The sequence below is a fragment of the Sarcophilus harrisii genome, chromosome 2 (assembly GCF_902635505.1).
Source record: "Sarcophilus harrisii chromosome 2, mSarHar1.11, whole genome shotgun sequence".
Classification (NCBI taxonomy): domain Eukaryota; kingdom Metazoa; phylum Chordata; class Mammalia; order Dasyuromorphia; family Dasyuridae; genus Sarcophilus; species Sarcophilus harrisii.
In genome coordinates, this window is record NC_045427.1 from 128,276,120 (window position 1) to 128,296,004 (window position 19,885).

Below are 19,885 nucleotides of genomic sequence, written 5' to 3' on the forward strand. Positions count from 1 at the left end.
TATGTGCCAAACGCTGGGGATACAAAATGAGGAGCTTTCACGGCAGAATCCGAACTCGGAGCTTCGCTGCGCACATGCAGCCTCCCAGCCCTTGGGGATGGCGCTCAGAACTTGGGAAAACACCAGGAAGTAACAAACTTTTTGAACCGCTCCAGTGACGCAAAGTCCCTCCCACCGACGCTTCAGCTCCTCCCCCTTCCCATGGCTGCACCCCTCGCCCCTCTCCGGAGCCTGCGCCCCAGAGGGGCGGGGCCATTAGCGGAAAGCGCCGCCCAGCCGGTTCTCGCACGATCGCTGCCGTTTCACTTTACGGCCGCCTGGAGTGGGTGGGGCAGGGGACGTCGGCTAAGGGAGAAGATTTTAGGGTGGGGAAGAGAGAGAGCAGGCTTGTTTGCAGCAGGTCGTAAGTGAGGGGTGAGGCCGCGCGACAGCCGCTGGAGGGCCACGGAGGAGGCGGGTCGGTGTTTCCCTGGCCGGGGAGGGGGGTGGCCAGGGTGGGCTGGGCCGGTCCGGGGTGGTCGGGGCGCGGGCCCGGTGGAAGAACGCTGGGTGGCCGCGCGGGGAGGGGGCGGCTGAGCCGGGCGTCATGGGGCGGGCGGGGTCTCCGGGGCCTCTGTCACGGGCCGGCTCCCCGGCCCGGCCTCTCCGGGCGCGGCCGGCGCTGGGGGCCTGAGGAGAACCGTGTTGTCGTGTCCCCTGCAGCGCAGCGCGGCCCGGCCCCGCCCGCCCGCCATGAGGCCACAGCAGGCGCCCGTGTCCGGCAAGGTCTTCATCCAGCGGGACTACAGCAGCGGGACCCGGTGCCAGTTCCAGACCAAGTTCCCCGCCGAGTTGGAGAACAGGGTACGGAAGCCGCGCCGCCCCCGACAGCTTCCTTCCCGAGGCGAGGAAGGGGTGAGGGGATGGGGAACGGCCTCTTCTCTGGGACTTGCGGAGGGGGAAACTGAGGCAGAGGTGGGGGAGGGTGCCGACACACCAGGGCCCGGGAAAACGGGCTGGATGCTCGCGCCGCCCCAGCTGCAGCAGTAGCAATAGCAGCTTTGTAGGCGGTGTTGACTGGGTGAGAGCGGAAGGGTGCCTGCATCAAAAGTCTTACGGATTGCATTGTAGCGGCAAAAAGTGAAAGTCGCCTATTGTCGGTGGTCCTGAGCGCTTTGCTAAACTGACACCCCGCTGCTCTGTTTTAATGACTAGGAAATGTCTGTGCCCCGTAGGTAACAGACCTGGTATAGCGTGTGTATTGCACAGGGGCACAAGGCTATCTGTAGTATAATGCCATATAATATACATATCTATGTGTATTAGTATAGTATTTATAGTATATCGTGTGTGTATAGCATATATAATACATATAATGTTCTATAGTATGGCACACAATGCTATATGTAGTATACTAAAGTATTTACATAGGGATATTTGTGGTATGTGTTTTAAATATATAGTGTGTTGTGTATGTATACATATATACACAATTTATGTATAATTTTTAGTATAATGCTATATATAGTATATACAATCTGGATAGTATGCCATATAAAGTATATATGTGTGTATAGTAGTATAATATATATATTACATATATCAAATGTGTGCGTAGTGTATATACACACAAGGCTATATATAGTATACACATGTGTGTATAGTATAGCAGGGTGTTAAATATCATACAGAGTATAGGATGCATATTACCTTTATAGTATATATGTATGTGTGTGCGTTATATGTAGTATATATTCTGCTTATATATTACATATGTGGTATATTGTGTACATGTAGCATGCATAACCAATGCTATATGTAGTATAAATACTACAACAATATTGATATGGAAGCCACGGACAAAGTGTGGTTTATTGATAGGTTGTGTGTGTGTGCGCGCGCACGCGTGTACTCACACACGGTACATACATAGGCAAACTATTTGGCATGCTGAGGTTAATTAGAGGTTAAATGGGATCAGGTTTAGTTGGTTGTTTTTTGTTTTCCTCTTGACAGTTTACTCTGAGGTGATTAGGCAGGTGGTGGGTGTGGGGTAAGGAATGTTGGTCATGGAATCAGTGGGTGTAGATGAGCCTGCACTTGAGAAATTTCCTTTCACAGTAATATAAAGCCATCATGGAATCCGTGGGGTTGTCCTACCTGTGAGCTATTCAGAATAGAAATAGCAAATCTACTGTATCCTACTGTGATATTGGCCCTTCCCTTATTTTCCTTTAAGGTTAGGGATTTACTTAAGTTTTCTTCTTGTGAAAATGAAGATCAAACCACATTATCAAGATGTTTTGTGGATTAACCCACATTTGTGAAATGCCAAGTAAATATTGAGGTTAGTTATTAATCCTGAAACTGTGAGTCAGCAAAATATCAGTCATCAGTGAAAAAAATAGTGCCTCAGCTAGGCACAACTGGTTGGCATTTCTGTCACAACCTTTTCCAAAGCCACCTGCTTTGAAATCGCTTCTGCTGGCCTTTTGGAGAAGCTTATTTAAGTAAATAAAAAGTTGGCTATTGTCACAGAAAATTTTAAAAAATAATATAGCATATTTTAAATATTAAAATCCATATGACTTAGATGAAATTAATTCGCTTTTAAACCTCCAACAGAAGAGAATTAGAAATAATCTGATTTCCATCTTTGGATGGAACTTTACTGAAACTGCCCTTTCTGAGGTCATCATTGCCTTTTTAAGTGCCCAATCATATGCCCCTTTCTCTGTTTTCATTGTCTTTGGCGTCTTTGCTGTTTTTATCATACTTTCCCTAAAATTCTCTCCTTGGCTTGTGCACAATTGTGGTTCTCTTCCCCTTCACTGATCCTTCTCTGGGTCCTTGACCTTCTCTCCCTCCTAAATGAAGCTATTCCCCAATTCTGTGTCTGACTACCCTGGTCCTTTTTACTTGCTGCGTCTCTCATGACTTGTCCATTTGACTGTAGTTGATTGTCAGACCAGGTCCAATCCTTGACTTTTCTTCATAGTCCAAACTCCTAGCTCTGTCTTCTGGCTGACATCACATCTGGACCCTCTGCTAGCAGTTTCTCTCTTAGCATACCCAAAACTATATTCATGTTTCCCACAAACTTTTTCTTCAGAGGTTTCTTAAATGGAAAATTGTGTGAGGGGAAAGTGCTGACTTTGAAATCAAATGATCTGGATTCAGATTTAGTTTTCTCTGCTTTTGGGACCCTTGATAAGTTACTTCACTTCTCTATGCATCAGGTCATCATCTGTAAAGTAAGACATTTGGACTAGATGACCTAGAAGTTCCTTTTGAGCTATGATCCTATAATTATGTCAGTGACTTCATTTAAGGCTTCCTTTCATCTAGGCTCTAGAAGGGCTTAGAAGGTAGCATTGCCTCTTTATTTCTGCCAGCTGATAAACATTGTCAGTGTGGCCAGAATTTCATCATAGATGTTAATTCCTTCTTCATGATACTGTACTATGGCTGGATTCTTGTTTTTTGGTTTTGATTTTAGTTACTCTTTCCAGATATACACTGAGTTCATAAGGTCCCCTATTTACAAAAATCTTGTATGTTATCCCTTTTCCATTTCAGTTGACCTCTCATTGCCACTCATTAATACTACTATAATAATCTTATAGTTGGCCTCCTAAACTCTTAATATTTTTCCCAAGCTATCCTATGTAGTGCTGCCAGATTAATCCTAAGTCACAATTCCAATTTTGTTCCTTCCCCATTTAAAACATGCAGCGAATCTTTCTTTCATATAAAAATTTAAGTTAAAACTCAGTCTTTCGGTGTATATTTTTAACCTACTTTTCCATCTTTGTTTCCCCCTTCCATTTCATATATACTATCCTCTTGCAAAATTGGGCTATTTTCAATTTCCCAAGTATGTTCATTTTCTTATGCTCTCATTCTTGCCAGACTGTTCTCCACATTTGCCACCTGTGGAAAATTTATTTTTTCAGTGTAATCACTTAAGCAAGATCTTTCTTGAGCCCTTGTATTTGTCCTTGTCTTCCAAAATGAATGCAATCTCTCCTGAACCTTCCTATGACAATTTGTACCTTTAAATATGACAGTTTTTTTTTTTAATTGTTAAGTATGTGTAGTTTTTATTATCTCTTTGTGTGAATGACTTGAGGGCATAGACTTGTTTTACTGTAGTCTCTATCCATGTCAGGACTACTATTCATTGAGTGGAAACAACTTTTGGGATTGTATATTGTGTGCTTTCATTTCATATTATCAAACCTAAATATAATGGAGAGTTTCTCCTTTTTTCACTGCCACTTCAGATATGACAAGACTTGTTTTCAGGTTTTAAAAACCAGATTCTTTGCCCTAGTAGCTCTCTTGCCAAATGTACACATGCAGAGTCAGACATTAATCTTCTAAGTCTCAGTGTGTGGCAGAATCTTCACTTTTTAGCCTGATTACAGCAACAAAATTTACTAAATTCTCTGCTCATTCATAAAGGAAATTGATGTTTTAAAATTTTGAAATCCTTTGTATTAGTGAACACTCTAGGGAATATGTATGATACTGTATAATGTGGCATTGGGAGGGTATAAAAACACCAGCTTGTACTTTAAACAGGCATTTTTGAAAGCTTTGATTGTGGGTGTGTTAAGATTAAATTTAAATTACAGGGTTAAATTTTCCTTGCTTTCTTTGCTGTCATTCTGAAAGACTTCTTTTTGTTGTTGTTGTTCCCTTACCCTAGAAATTTTGTTTATTGCTTTGCAGTAGGCATTGATTGTCCTTTATTAACAGCATAAAGTTGGCAAGCTAATACAGAGAAAACTGATAGTTTGTAGTACTTCTACACATGGTATGAAGAAATTCCATTTTGTAAAATATTTGCATCTTTTTAGTTTTTGACTAGAATTCTGTTGATATAAATGGATTTTCCTCAGTGTCTATTAAGTTTCATTTTATTTGACTTTGTTTAAAAAAGATTTTTGTAATTTAGTCAAAATAAGAAATTTTTAGACTCAATTATAAGAGAAGTATGAAGAGAATTATTTTGTAATTGAAGTAGGTAAATGACAGATTTAAAAAAAAAAATTCTCTTTATCTGGTCTACTTGGTTGCCAGAGTAAACTGCTTAGACTTTAATCCTTTGCTTTTTATCATATTTTTCATCAAAAATGTAAGAATTCTAGATTTACACAATCTAGTTCCTGTTTTTCTTTCCTTTTTCAGCCTAACTTTATTCAGATTTCTGTTACCTCTTTCTTGTACATCTGATATCATCCACTCGGGTGCCAAAGTAGGACACTGATAGTTCTCTCCCAAATGTGTAAAGATAAAATAGTAAGATTGAAATTCTTAGGTGTGTTCCCTAGAGTCCTTTCTTATTGCATATGCTATCTGCATTTGCTGCTGGTGGTCACTTTTTTATCTATTACTACTTTTTAAAAACTTAAACTGATTTTTTAGCACTTGCTTTAAAAAAAAAATCAGTTCATTTTCTTTCATGTCACATAGTGGCCTCCCTTTCTATAACCTGCTGTGTGTAGAATAACTTTGCTGAATGATTCTGATCATATAGGAACAAGGTATTTTGGAGATTTTGTAGCTGAGCATTTTTTAGTTCAAAGGATCTTTTTGGCTATATTATAACTTTGCAGACACATTTTGGAATTGGCTATATTTTCCTTATTTTGTGGATTTGATAGACAAGATTCAGTAGGAAGTGATAATCATAACTATCATTTATGTAACCAATCTAAGATTCTGTGATTTCCATGTCAGAGAAGACTTTATACAGGAAAGAGAGACTTCAGCTCTTCAGATGTTGGTAGTGCTTTAGGAAAGGTAAAATTACAACTATCCAATAAGAAGAATGTGTTTTAATGTAGCATCTTGAATTACAGGAAACCATTGGAAGAGAAAAAAGGTAGTCAAGTTGTCAGGTGACCAAGATAAGTTTTGTAGCTGTAATCTACTGATTTAAGAACGTTAATGATATTAACCTAGATATAACTAGTCAAGCCATTTGAAATTCAGTTATTTTAGTCATTCCCAAATGATCCCATTTGAGATTTTCTTGGCAAAGATGCCAAAGTGGTTTGTCATATTCTTCTCCAGCTCATTTTACAGATGAGGAAACTGAGGAGTGCATAGGTAACTCACCTAGGGTCACATAGTTACAAGAGTCTGAGATGGGATTTGAGCTTGGGTCTTCCTGACTCCCAGCCTAGCATTCTATCCACCTCACCACCTCATTACCCTAAGAAAAATTAGTTTGATAGAAGTGTATAGGATGGACAAGGTAGAGTGAGACATGAAATAGGGAGATTAGTTTGGGAGCAATTTCAACAATCTAAGCAAGAGTTAATAAGGGCGTGAACTGTGCTATGGGAGAGGAGCCATAGAAGAGATGCTGAAAGGTAAAAATGCCAAGATCTGACAAATGATTAGATTTGTAGATTGAGGGTAAGGCCAGGGTTATAAACCTGGGAGGCTAGAAGCAAAAAAGTGCCTTAAACAAAAAGAAGGAAATGAGGATTTGGGGGGGAGAGAGGGACAGAGGAAATAATGAACTCAGTTTTGGACACATTGAGTTTAAGATGTCTTGAAGACATCCAGTTTAAAATGCCCAAAAGACAATTGATGATGCTATCAAGGGAAAAACTGGGACTGATCATATAGACCGAGGGGTCATCTGCACAGAGATTCTAGATGGAACTATATAAGGTTACCGAGAAAATGGGGAAAAGAGAATCCAGGTCTGAATTTTAGTGGGGTTGACATGAAGGAAGAATGCACAAAGGCTTAAAAAAAATAAACTGTGTGAAATTGATATTCATGGTTTTATATTGAATCTTTTTATATTGTTCTATGGAAATATTCTCCTTTTTTGTCTTTTTGTATTTAAGTTCAAAATAAATAAAAATGGGGGGGGGAACTCAACAACAAAGGAGACTGAAGACTAGTAAGACAGGTAGAAGGTAAAATAGGACCATCATGAAAACCCAAAGGGAACAAAGTATTAAGGAAGAGAGTGTCAAATGCAAGAGGAGATAAAGAAGTATTAGGACTGAGAACAGACTAACACATTTGGTAGTGAAGAGGTCTTTGATAATTTTGTGAAGAGGATCTGCCATTGAATGAGGTCAAATGGGGTCAGAAACTAGATTACAAAAGGTTAAGGAATGAAAGAGGAATTGAGCAGTAACTCTTTTATCAATGTATTTGAGAAAAGGAAGAGATATCCATATATGTAATAAGTAAATATGTACTTGACTAAGAGTTTTAGTCATTGAAATATAGACCAGAGTGGCAGATGTGGGTGATGAGTTGTCTGTTACAAGCAGGGAACAGTGAAGGATTGAAAATAATTCTGAAATAGTATGTATGGAAGACAGATAAGGAGATCCTAAGAATCTCACGAATTGATCAGGAAAAACAATTGGAAGGTTTCAGAGATAAGAATTATACTATTATTATTTAGTTAATCTACATGTTCAGTTTCAGATGTTATATATTGAGATATTCTAAAAGAAATACACTAGTAGACAAAAGGAAAGCCATGGATCTATATTCTCATTAACATGTTAGTAGATTGTCACCTAGAAATTAGGGTTAAAAAAAAGAAAGAGAAGGTAACATTGAATTTTACAAATATTTAATGTCAGTGGGGGAGGTGGAGCTAATTGTTTAATTTTCATTGATAGTTATGACTAGCCAGCAAATGATAATTTTTTGATATTTGAAGTAGAATATTATACATTGGTGATTACACATTTCTTAAAAACATGTCTTTTTCATTTCTGCTTTTCCTATAGATTGACCGGCAGCAATTTGAAGAAACAGTTCGTACTCTAAATAACCTTTATGCCGAAGCAGAAAAGCTTGGGGGCCAGTCTTACCTTGAAGGCTGTTTAGCCTGTTTGACAGCATATACTATCTTTTTGTGCATGGAAACACATTATGAGAAGGTAAAGTTGTGTGGGACTGTGTAAAACATAATACCTTTGCCTTCTTACCTTTGCCTTCTTGCCTTCGTTAAAATCTTTTTCTTGTGCCTCTTCGTAAGTGTAGTAGTAGCCCTAGGTTGTTAAAAACTTATGTCTGTGGAGCACATGTTCTGAGGGACTCTCTTATGCTTAAAAGTTTTCAAATATGTACCTAACAATGGAATTTGTCATTTAAGGATTGGTCTAAGTTTAGAGAGGCTGGTTACCAAGTGACAAATTTCTGCCTTGAGTTTACCTTCTAGGTGAAAGAGTTTATTTTAAAATATCAAGATAATTAGATGTAGGCAATATACTCACTCCCCAAATTCTGTATATTTTTGACCTAAGAACTTGTTTTATTTATTAACAGAAAAATCATGGCCTTTCATCCTTATATCACATGGTATCAAAAAATATTAAATGCTTTTGGATATAGCATCTTCCTTTCTGATCATATATTGTATGATGTTTCCATACTCCTTTTAGTAAGTGACAGGTCATTGAATGTATTTATAGGTAATTTTGTTGAAAATTGATTTTTAAAACCCGATAATTTAATATTTCTAAATTAAAATAAAAGCACATTACCACAAAATTTCTTATTCATGTTTAATGGTATATATAAATAAGGTTGTTTTACCTTTCAGACTTGGTGACAAACTTTTTCAGATTGTAATAGATTTCCTTTATTATTTATCTGGGTTTCTGATAAATATATGCAAACCTTGGACTGACATCAACAATAAATACTATTATTATTTGAGAATGAAATACATTTAGCTGAATATGTTATAAATTGTAGTTTTAAAATATGGTATTAGTGATGCTAGTAGATTTTAATAAAAAATTCATAAAATTTTCTGCTCCTTTGCAATTTATCTTAGTAGATTTGAATCTCTTTTAAATTTTAGAAATAATCTTTAAGTTGAAATACTGATGCAGGGTTGAAGCACTTCACAGAAAAGCATAGATTTTAATGTTTTTGTTTTGTTTTACAAGGTGATTGGGGTTAAGTGACTTTCCCAGGGTCATAAGACAGGGTGTGTTAAGTGAGACCAGATTTAAACTCAGGTCCTCCTGAACCAGGGCCAGTGTTCTTTCCACTTCACATTCTAGCTGCCCTGTAGATTTTAATGTGAAATTTTAGAAGGTAGTTTGTGGTATTAGACACAAAGGAAATTTTGATCCTGTAGATAATTTTCTTTTTAGGCTTCTACTGGTAGTACTTATGGTTCTCCTTAATCAAGTGTCTGTGCTTATGTTATTTGGTGTACTAAATAAATTTGATCTATAAACCAAACTAAGACACAGCTACATGTAGGGGAAAAAAAAAAGATGTGGGTAATTAACCAAAGGAAAGAAACAAACTAGATCAATTACAATTTCATTGAGTGACTTTTTTTTTTGAATTTTTTTATAAATATACATTTATTATTATATTTAGAAAAGAATAAAACTTATCCCTTAGAATTATGTAATTTATTCATAATAACAAGGTAATAGATCACTTTAGTTTTGAGTATTTTTTGATCAAAAATGCTGTTGTTTTTTCCTATACATTTAACTAGAAGTGTCTTTCTGCACAATATTATTTAAAAATAAAGGAAAAATAAGGACCTTATTGTCATTTCTTTGATGCTATCCCATTGTTTTTAGGGAACAGGAAGAAAGCCAATAGAAAGCTATACTGTGGGCTGTCAACTCATAAAATATAAAGAAGTTATCTACTTCTGTGGCGTATCCAAAAAAATTGAAAAATAGAAAGGCAAGAATATTTGTTACTTAAAAAAAAAAATGGCTGAATCTCAGGAGAGGGGTTAGGAGGTTGGGAGATGCATTGTATTTCATTTGGCTAAACCTGTGTTCTTTTTACTTGAAGATTAGTTGGTTTTGCTCCAGTTTAGTATTCTTAGGGAGAAGTTGGCCAATAATAAAGTTTAATTATAGTTAAGAATGTTTTATCTTTGTGCACATTGTACAAATTGTGGCTATTTTGAAAGTTTGAGGAAGGAGATAGTTTTTGTTGGATGCTGTGATTTCGCAAAAAATAAAAATGGCGACTAAAATGACTGAAACTCCAGCAGATGAAGGGTTGTTGAATTAAGCTTGGTACCTAAAAAGTACCCTGAATGAATTTAATGTTATAAAAGCTGGGGGGAATAAAAAGATTTAATAAGGGAAGGGAATAAAAGTTTTTTTTTTTTTTCCAACACCTTGTTTGCTATAGTGATGACTAATACAAAATAACAGGATTAAATCTCACAGACACAATTGTCTTCTTTCTGACCTGCTGTCCAAGTGCACATTGTTGCTATTAAAACTTAAATTAAAACCTTACCCCACAAAAGTTGAATTTGATAGAACAAAATGGTATTTCCCTGGTAGTAATTTCTTACTCAAGAAAAGAGGGAGGGATGCTTTTCTGAAGGCATCCTTTCTTTGAAATCAGTCATGCAGACATTTTCTGAGAGAGTATCTTTGAGTTCTAATGGATTGGGGTGAGGGGATGCTGAATCTCCAATTTCCATTTCTGGCGGCTGAACCAAGAGGGAAATTGGAGAGTTTGAGAGACTTGAGCTAGCGATCTTTATGGTTTCCTTCCTTCCATTCATTATTTGAGGATGACTGACAGGTAGTGATAGAGAGATAGGGGTTAAGACTTTTTGCTTCTTAAAAATTAAGTGAACTTAAACTTTCCTTGAAATTGAAAATAGGAAAATGTTCTGTTACTGAAGGTAAATTTGTGTTCTAGGAAGAAATGAAAGCTCCCTTTCTCTAAGGAGACTACCACAAATTCATTGGCTTAGTGCAATAAATCTCCTTTCCAAGCCATAAGCTACTTTCTTAAGAACATTTAAGTGCTTATCATCTTAAAAAAAAAAAAAAAAAAAAAACTAATAGTGTAGAATATTGAAATATAAACCATTTTATAATCACAAATCTAGATTGCCATCTTCAATATACTGGTTACTTTTGCCCACTATATTACTAATCCAAATTGTAAAAATAAGTTTCCAGTATTTTCACAAATTTTTTTTCCCTTTTTTCCCCTAGTGTTTTTAATCTCTAAACAATAGTGTTAATTTAAAGAAGTGTGTAAAAATTGGAGCCTCACATTTATTTATTTTTATTATTATAATAACTTTTTATTGACAGAACCCATGCCAGGGTAATTTTTTTACAACATTATCCCTTGCACTCACTTCTGTTCTGATTTTACCCTCCACCCCCTCCCCTAGATGGCAAGCAGTCCTATACATGTTAAATAAATTACAGTATATCCTAGATACAATGTATGTGTGCAGAACCAAACAGTTTTCTTGTTTCACAGGGAGAATTGGATTCAGAAGGTAAAAACAACCCGGGAAGAAAAACAAAAATGCAAACAGTTTACATTCATTTCCCAGCGTTTTTTCTTTGGATGTAGCTGCTTCTGTCCATCATAGATCAATTGAAACTGAATTAGGTCTCTTTGTCAAAGAAATCCACTTCCATCAGAGTACATCTTCATACAGTATCGTTGTTGATGTATATAATGATCTCTTGGTTCTGCTCATTTCACTTAGCATCAGTTCATATAAATCTCTCCAAGCCTCTCTATATTCATCCTACTGATCATTTCTTACAGAACAATAATATTCCATAACATTCATAGACCACAATTTATTCAGACATTCTCCAATTGATGGACATCCATTCATTTTCCAGTTTCTAGCCGCTACAAACAAGGCTGCCACAAACATTCTGGCACATACAGGTCCTTTCCCTTCTTTAGTATCTCCTTGGAGTATAAGCCCAGTAGTAGCACTGCTGTGTCAAAGGGTATGCACAGTTTGATAACTTTTTGGGCATAATTCCAGATTGCTCTCCAGAATGGTTGGATTCATTCACAACTCCACCAACAATGTTGGTGTCCCAGTTTTCCCGCATCCCCTCCAACAATCATCATTATTTTTTCCTGTCATCTTAGCCAATCTGACAGATGTATAGTGGTATCTCAGAGTTGTCTTAATTTGCATTTCTCTGATTAATAATGATTTGGAACACTTTCATATGAGTGGTAATAGTTTCAATTTCATCGTCTGAAAATTGTCTGTTCATATCCTTTGACCATTTGTCAATTGGAAATTGGAGAATGGCTTGGTTTCTTATAAATTAGAGTCAGTTCTCTATATATTTTGGAAATGAGGCCTTTATCAGAACCTTTCACTGTGAAGATGTTTTCCTAATTTGTTGCTTCCTTTCTAATCTTGTTTGCATTAGTTTTGTTTGTACAGAAGCTTTTTAATTGGATATAATCAAAAATTTCTATTTTGTGATCAATAATGGTCTCTAGTTTGTCTTTGGTCACAATTTCTTCCTCCTCCACAAGTCTGAGAGATAAACTATCCTATGTTCCTCCAATTTATTTATAATCTCATTCTTTTATGTCTAAATTACGGACCCAATTTTGATCTTATCTTGGTATACAGTATTAAGTGTGGGTCCGAAGCCTCGCATTTAAGAGCTTTATCAAAGTTCTTTTGCAAATAAGGCCAGAAGAGGAATTGCTAAAACTGTCTCTAGTTGGAAATAATCTTTATGATTTTTCATTTCTAGTTGATAATTCAGCATTTCAGATTCTCATGATTTCATTGGTCTGGGCATCTGCAGATGGCATCTGCTTCAAGCTTTTTTCTTTTGCAGGAACTTTGCATCACCTGGTAGCCATACATTTGATATGGTAGACCTCTCAGTTCAGTTGAACTGGTCCTCAGACATAACAATCATGAGTGGATCCATACCTAAAGATTTCCATTTTGGTAGGAATTGCTGGAGTAATTGTTTCACTCTATTAGCATAGTCATTAAAGATCTAGGATCATCTAATATTATTCTAATAGCTTTAAATTTCTTTCTTGTTTCCCAGACTCAATCCTTTATTGAATTTGAAGAATTAACAATTAGTAGAATTTACCTTGCATTCTACCTGATTATTGCCTCCATTTTCCTTGAGTTGTATAAACTCCAGTATTATGTTTATTAATTTAGCAGTTCACTTGTATAGTCAGTCAAGGACTAACATCACACTTAATGGTGTTGAAAGTGATGATAGTATCAGAAATTTAGTTGCTGGAAAACCATAAGGAAATTAAAGGTCATGTATATTACAAAGAAAATAGTCTTGCTGGTTCTGAAATAATTTATCTTTGTCACAGTCATTACTTACGATAATTGTCCTATGCTATAGTCAAGGGGAAAAAAAAGATAGCTAAAATTAGCTTAAAGGAGAGGCTAAGAACTGCCCTTAATAATGGAAGATATGTTAACTATTCATTGAAAATCATTCATATTCCTTAAGAAAAAAATGGAAAAAATTTCTCTATATGTAGTCCATTTCATTGTATATTAAGCATCTCCTGTGTAGTGCACAGCACATATATTCTTAGGATATAAAGGTGAAAAATGTGAAATCTCTGCCCTGTGAAATCTAAAGCCTAGAATATATGGCGAATTTATTAGAATTCAAACTCGTATCAGGATGTAGCCCCAAAACAAAAATCAGTACTATTCTAATCTGTATTAAGAAAATCATAGTATGTAGAATAAAAAATAATCACATATTTCCACTGTACTGTCACCTGATTATATCATGTCTTGAGTATTATGTTCCCTTCTAGGTATGTCTTTCATTTATTTATTGTCCTTCAATTATATTCATGTCAGAGGAGGTTGACTGAGAAAGTGAAAGGACTTGAGGTCATTGCCATACAAAGATCAGTTGGAGGAGATGAAAATTTTTAGCCTGAAGAATAGAAGATTGCAGAGGATATAGGATAGCTGTCACATAGTATTTGAATATGAATATGAAAAAGATTCTTTTTTCTTCTGCTTGGTCCTGGGAGACAAAACAAATAGCAATAATTAGAAATTATAGTGAGTCAAGTTTTGATTCAATGTAAGAAAAAACAACAGAGTTGTCTAAGGGAATGGAATGGGAGAGATTGAGTTCCCCTTTGGATATTTGCAAATGGTGACTGAATGACCAGTGTTTGTTAGTATCCTATAAGAGATTCATTAAGTATAGGCTGATCCAGTCTGCCATTAGAATTTTTTCAACTGTGAAATTTTGTGATTATTATCAAATGCTGCAAAAAAGCATCTGTCACATACTGTGTGAGGACTGGGAATTGGATTTATTGATCATTAGTGACCTCAGGATACTGATCCAGTGAAGCAAGGGGGAAAAAAAAGCCAAATTGCAAGGATTTGTATAGTGAGTGTGCCATGAGGAAATAGAACAAGTATGTATTTTTCTTTCTGTAAGTTATCAGTTCCTTCAGTGCCTGCCTTCTATTGGTTATCTTCAATTTGTCCTATATATAGCTTGTTTATACATAGTTCTTTACATCTTTTGTTCCCTGTTAGACTCTGAGATCCTTGAAAACGGAAACTTCTTTATTTGTATTCTCAATGCATCACAACAGTGCCTGGCACATAGTAGGTGCTTAATTTTTTTTGACTGACCTACTATTACTTGCATAAAAAGCATTTATCAAAACTGTAGCAAACCATAGGAACTTCTGTACACTCTCCTTTAAAGCTACTTTATACAGCCAGTTGATAACTTAAAAGAACTGTCACTAAAATCTAAAAGATTGGGTGTTTCTTTCTGACAGGTTCTGAAGAAAATTACCAAATATATTCAGGAACAGAATGAGAAAATTTATGCTCCACAAGGCCTCCTTCTGACAGACCCAATTGAGAGAGGACTTCGTGTTGTATCTTTTTTGTTAGAGATAAGAAAATTAAAGTGACAATATTGGTATAGGCTGGAGATAATTTAACATTGTTTTTACCAACTGTCCTAGAAAATTTTTGTGTATGATACTTGTATTTTTTCTACAAACTATTTTCTTTGGTATCTTTTGTGTTTTGTAAACTGTTAGTATTCTTAATACCATCTTTCTTGGTGGTTTTGTGGGCATCTTGTAGTAATATTAGTTTTGATATGAGTAATACTTTTCAGCTGCAGAGATCTGAACCAAAAGCCCTTTTGAAATGGATAAACTCGTTGTGTGGTGGAACTTGTCATCCAAATGAATTACAGTTCTTCCATAGGTTCATCTGACTGTTGCTTAAATCAGTTACAGCTGCCAGATGTTTGATTTCATTACCCTTGACATATTGTGCATATTTTCAGAAGCTATAAACTTTGAAAAGAAATGGGTGAATTGGGTAAATAAAATTATTAAACTTAACTTGATAATTAAATAATTGAATTAATAAATAAGTGGAATTTACATCCCAGTCCTACCAGTACCAAGTTAGCAATTATGTTGCAATTGATAATTTTATAGTTATATTGGAACATGGAAAAAATTTTCCCATGGTCTCATAGCCCTTATGTCAAAGGTAGGACTTGAATATCTGCTACTAGTTAGCATTTATATAGCACATAAAAATTTGCTAATCACTTTATAAATATTATCTCATTTTATCCTCACAACTCTAGGAGGTAGATGGTATTAATGGGTCCAGATGAGAAAATTAAGGCAGACAAAGGTTAAAGACAAAATAGAGCAGGTATAGAGCTAGTACATTTTTTAAAAATTCAGCAATAGTAATGATACAAGTTAGTGAATTAAACTCATCTTTTTCTCCATTTAGTATCTAGTGGTATGTTTTCTTAACAGCTATACTATATAGATTGAAATTACCATTTATGAAGACAGAGGCATGAGCAGTGGAAGATAAACCATGGAGTCTAAGGTAAATAACAAATTAGAGTTCTATTTTTTAAGTATTTTCCATACATTCAGAATATGTAGAATTTTTCTTCTTACTCAAATATTTCCACTATATAGAATACAAAACTTTTTGAAATCTTGTTTGGGAGGTGGTGGATAGTTAATGTGTATAGTTAAATGGTGTTGTCTTTAAATGATTAATCCTGTTAGAATATTATGTAAAATCTGGATTAATCGACATTTAATTTGGTTAGATAGAAATCTAAATCTAATTTTGTCTATATTGTGTCAGATTATTTTTATATATTAGACTAGCCTCCTCACATGACTGCTCAGGCCCTGCCATCAATCAGTTCACATAGAAATGTGAGTACCAGTACTTAAATTAAAGAAACATTTGTTAAGGTCTTATTATATGCAGGGCATTTGGGATATAAAGAAAATTTATCCTAAGGGCTTTGGGATATGTGTATGTTGGAGGGCACATACACTTTTATTTTTTTTAATCTAGTGTTTTATGTTTAGAGAAATCACTTGACCTGGTCAGGGAGCAATTCATTGACATAGAGAGGAAGGCAGAGTAGATAAGAGTTCACATTTTTATTTTGCCACATGTTAGGTGGCCATGACACAGAGCAAGAGACCAAACTTCTCTGTGCCCAAGGCACCTCTCAAACCATTGTAGAGAAGGTCCTAACCTGCCTTGGGAAAGAGAGTCAAGTTGTAGAGTTAGTCCCTGGCCCAGTCTGTGCAGCTGACATATCTGCCTTCCATGCATATCATGTAAATCAATGGTTTAATGCTACAAAAAAATCCATAGACCCGTTGTGTTGTGTTTTGCTAGTGTTCTTTTTTTAAGTTCTCTGAAACAGCTACCAGCTGACCACTGTGCAACAGTACCATCCTCGAAGCAGGAGGTATTGGTATGCCCTCATTTTTGCCAGTTTTTCCAAGTTGTATCAGATCTTTTAGGAGGTTGAAGTCTCATTTCTCCTGGAGATCCACTCTTGAGGACTTTCTCAACTAATTTCTGCCATAAACTAGTGTCTTGCACAGTGGCAGAAGGTAGCAAAGACAGACAACTTTTTCCAGATGTGGGAGGGACCACATAAACAAATTTTCATGGAGTAAAAATGAGGATCTTTCCTCTCCTTTACTTTCGGATCTTTCTAGCACTTTTGAAGAACAAAGCTATTAGTGGCTTCTGTCCAGGTTATATGCAACTCTTGACAGTTAACTTTGCTATTCTTAAAGACTCATCATCTTGTCATCTGAATTTTCCCTAAAACCCAAAGATGTAAATAATAATGCCTGTGACCTACATTTACTTCTTATTAAAAAAAAAAGACTTAAATAACAAGAGCATTTTGGAATTTGTAGTTTTGTTTGTCTATATAGGTTCTGATGTGCAATTTTCTAACTGATATTTCTAAAAGTGAGCAATCAGAAACCTTATGTGTGGCTTTTGTTACTGCCATTGGAATAAGTTTGTTTTATCAATTGCAGCTGCATTGACTTGGCACAATTCATTTGTCATGACTCATTTTGCAGCTATTATTGCTAAACAGAATGTTTTTCTGAGGTAGTGTGGGGTTTTGAGCAATTATACACAAGAGGCTAATCTATCAGTGTTCAAACAACTGTGAAATTTTTGAAATGGGAAAGATTTACATTAAGAACTTCTGGATAGTTTCATGAATTGCAAATGTTTTTGTTCAGCACAATTGTGTTTTTTAGAGTTGTATGTTCATCAGGAACAGAACCCAGTAAGGGCTAGGGACTTGTCAAACAGCTGTATGAATGTGTGTGAGGGCATGTGAAAGTGCACTTAATGTTTCACCAATCTCCACACACACACCTCGCCAAACTCCACACCTCAAATCTGCAAGTTGTCTGGAGATTAAAGTTAGTATTTGGGGATTAAATGTATATTTTAATGAAGTAATATACAAAAGGAAGATGACCTTCATGAAAAGAACTTTCAGTACAATAGCATTTTGTCACTTTTCAATTTAATTTTTGTTAAACTTTCTGTAAAGCATTATGGAAAACCTTTTGCAAATGTGCCAATGTTCTCTTTACCCTTCCCAGCCCTATGAGGTACTTAATGTTACCTGATTGGTCAGCCTTCTTATGTGAAAAAGAGAGGTGATGTGCTCAGTGTCACAATAAAAGTAATGACTTTTTTAAAATTTGAATTTACAGTACTTAAATTTTAAATTCAGTCATTGTTCTAGATGAAATAAAAACTCTTGCAAATCCAGAAAGCCCATTAGGTAGAACTCTACAATCTCATGTCAATGATTCAGGAAAGAGTAATAAAAGCACAATTCAGTATTTGTAACTTTCTAAGACTTCATGTTTGTTCCTTTTTCAGAGTCCATCTCAGAATGGGACTCTCTTCTGTCCACCGGCCAACTGCAGAGTGTCCCCTACCTCCTCTCCAAGCATCATTCCTTTGTATCTGCTGCCAGAGCCATGGTGCCATTCTACTCCAAGGACTAACTTTCTAAAATTCCGCTCCTGGGGTGACATCTAGTCACTCAGCATCCACTTTGTGTCTTTAAACTGTGTAGGACTATGTAATCTTTGTAGTTATTTCTGAGAAACTATAATGAAGCATTTCACTTTTTTAATTCAAAACAGTTTAATAAAATGAGCTGTGTAAATCAGCCCAATCCAAAATCCATTTCTCATCTGCCACCAGGACGATTGGTTCTGCTCAGTATTTATGCTGGCATCTCTACCAGGTGTTTTTTTTTTTTTTTTTTTTTTTTTTTTTTATTTCAGCAAGTTATATCCAGGTTTGGTTTCATTTCCCCTGAATTGAAGAATGTTTTTTTCTTCTGGGCATGATTTTTGATGAGGGGTAAACTATGCCTGTGGCCTGCTGACACATCTCCTAGACCTCAAGAAACTCACAGGATTACCAGAAGATCTGTTTCTACTGTTAGTTTCTCATACTGAAGCTCATTGGAAAGATAATGTATAATGCTATTTGTTTTTAATGTAGCACTTAATACTAAATGAACCAGTATTTCATGTGATTTCCAGTTACCTTCATTCTCCTTGGAGAATTTTGTATCATTACTGCATTGCCATGAACGTTGGGAGGATGTAGTATGTGTTGCTTGTTTTATTAAAACTATGTAAGCACAATAAAGTGGATGCTAAACCTCAGACCTATAGACATCCTTATTCTGTCCCTTAATGTGTCATAAGCAAGTGTAATGAACATTTTCCTTATGGATTTATTATAAATATACCTTATGAGGAAAATAATTTGGTAGGAATAATACTGTATGTGCTCATTTTTAACTATTTCCATTGGCAAAATTTATGAATCATAAGCCTTTCTTGAATTCAGTATTCAGGATGCACATAGATCTTGTAATTAGTTCAGGTAAAATAATATGAATGTTTCCTGAGTAAGATTCCCAAAAATCCAAGTCATTATTTTTGTTTTTCTCTTATCTATATTTTTCATGACAGTGTTTCCCAAGACCTTGAAATTAAGTTGATTATTGTGGTTTGAGAGCATTGTTCTTTGGAAAGAACTAAGGGATTAGAAAAGAATGGAAAGAGTAAAGTTCTATTTCCAGCGATATTGTAGATATTAAATGGTATCATCTTCAGATTTCATTTCTTCTATAGATCTATTAGTCATTCACTTCAATCCCAGAGGTTTGTTTTTTTTTTTTAACGTTTTAATTATATAAAACCCTTTTTGTTTCTCTGTAGTTTGTAACAGTATGTCTGTCTCACCTTTCACACCCATTGCAATAACTTTGCCCAAATATTAATGCATTAGTAAAATTTTTCTTAAATAAATTGTCTGTGTTATGTTTGCTTGATGGTTTGATGTTAAACATCATTTGATAAAGTTGTATATCTTCCAGTTTTTCACATATTCTGTGACTCCTGAGTTTCCTATTTTCATTTTTAAAAATAGTAGTTCCTTAAGTTTATTTAGCACTTTATACTTTTCAGAGTTCTTTCATATATGGTGGTATATCAAAACTTTCCATCAGCCAAAAATGCTGGCAGTGAAAGAGCATCTTAATAAGTGGTTGCTTTCATTAGTGGTGAGCAAGTGAGTGATATCTTGTAATATTTGATAGCCCCTGCTTTGAAAGGTAGGTAATCAATATGTGCATTAATCCTTTTTTTCCCTTAAAGAACCTTATCACCCCAAGTTTAAAGCTTCCTCCTCATATAAAAT

General features: G+C 35.7%; 1 protein-coding gene across 2 annotated transcripts; it reads left to right on the forward strand.

Annotated features, from left to right (window-relative positions):
- Positions 1 to 348: 348 nt before the first annotated feature.
- GOLGA7 (golgin A7) lies at positions 349 to 19,518 on the forward strand. 2 transcript variants are annotated; one of them, XM_003758006.4, is made up of 6 exons: positions 349 to 457; positions 703 to 843; positions 7,764 to 7,916; positions 14,593 to 14,694; positions 15,623 to 15,685; positions 18,041 to 19,518. In XM_003758006.4, the coding sequence occupies exons 2-5, from the start codon at positions 733 to 735 to the stop codon at positions 15,668 to 15,670; spliced, it is 414 nt and encodes a 137-aa protein (XP_003758054.1). In that variant the 5' UTR covers positions 349 to 457; positions 703 to 732; the 3' UTR covers positions 15,671 to 15,685; positions 18,041 to 19,518. The 2 variants fall into 2 exon arrangements, with proteins under 2 accessions (XP_003758054.1, XP_031806605.1); XM_031950745.1 differs by lacking the exon at positions 349 to 457 and having other exon boundaries at positions 493 to 843.
- The last annotated feature ends 367 nt before the right edge of the window (positions 19,519 to 19,885 follow it).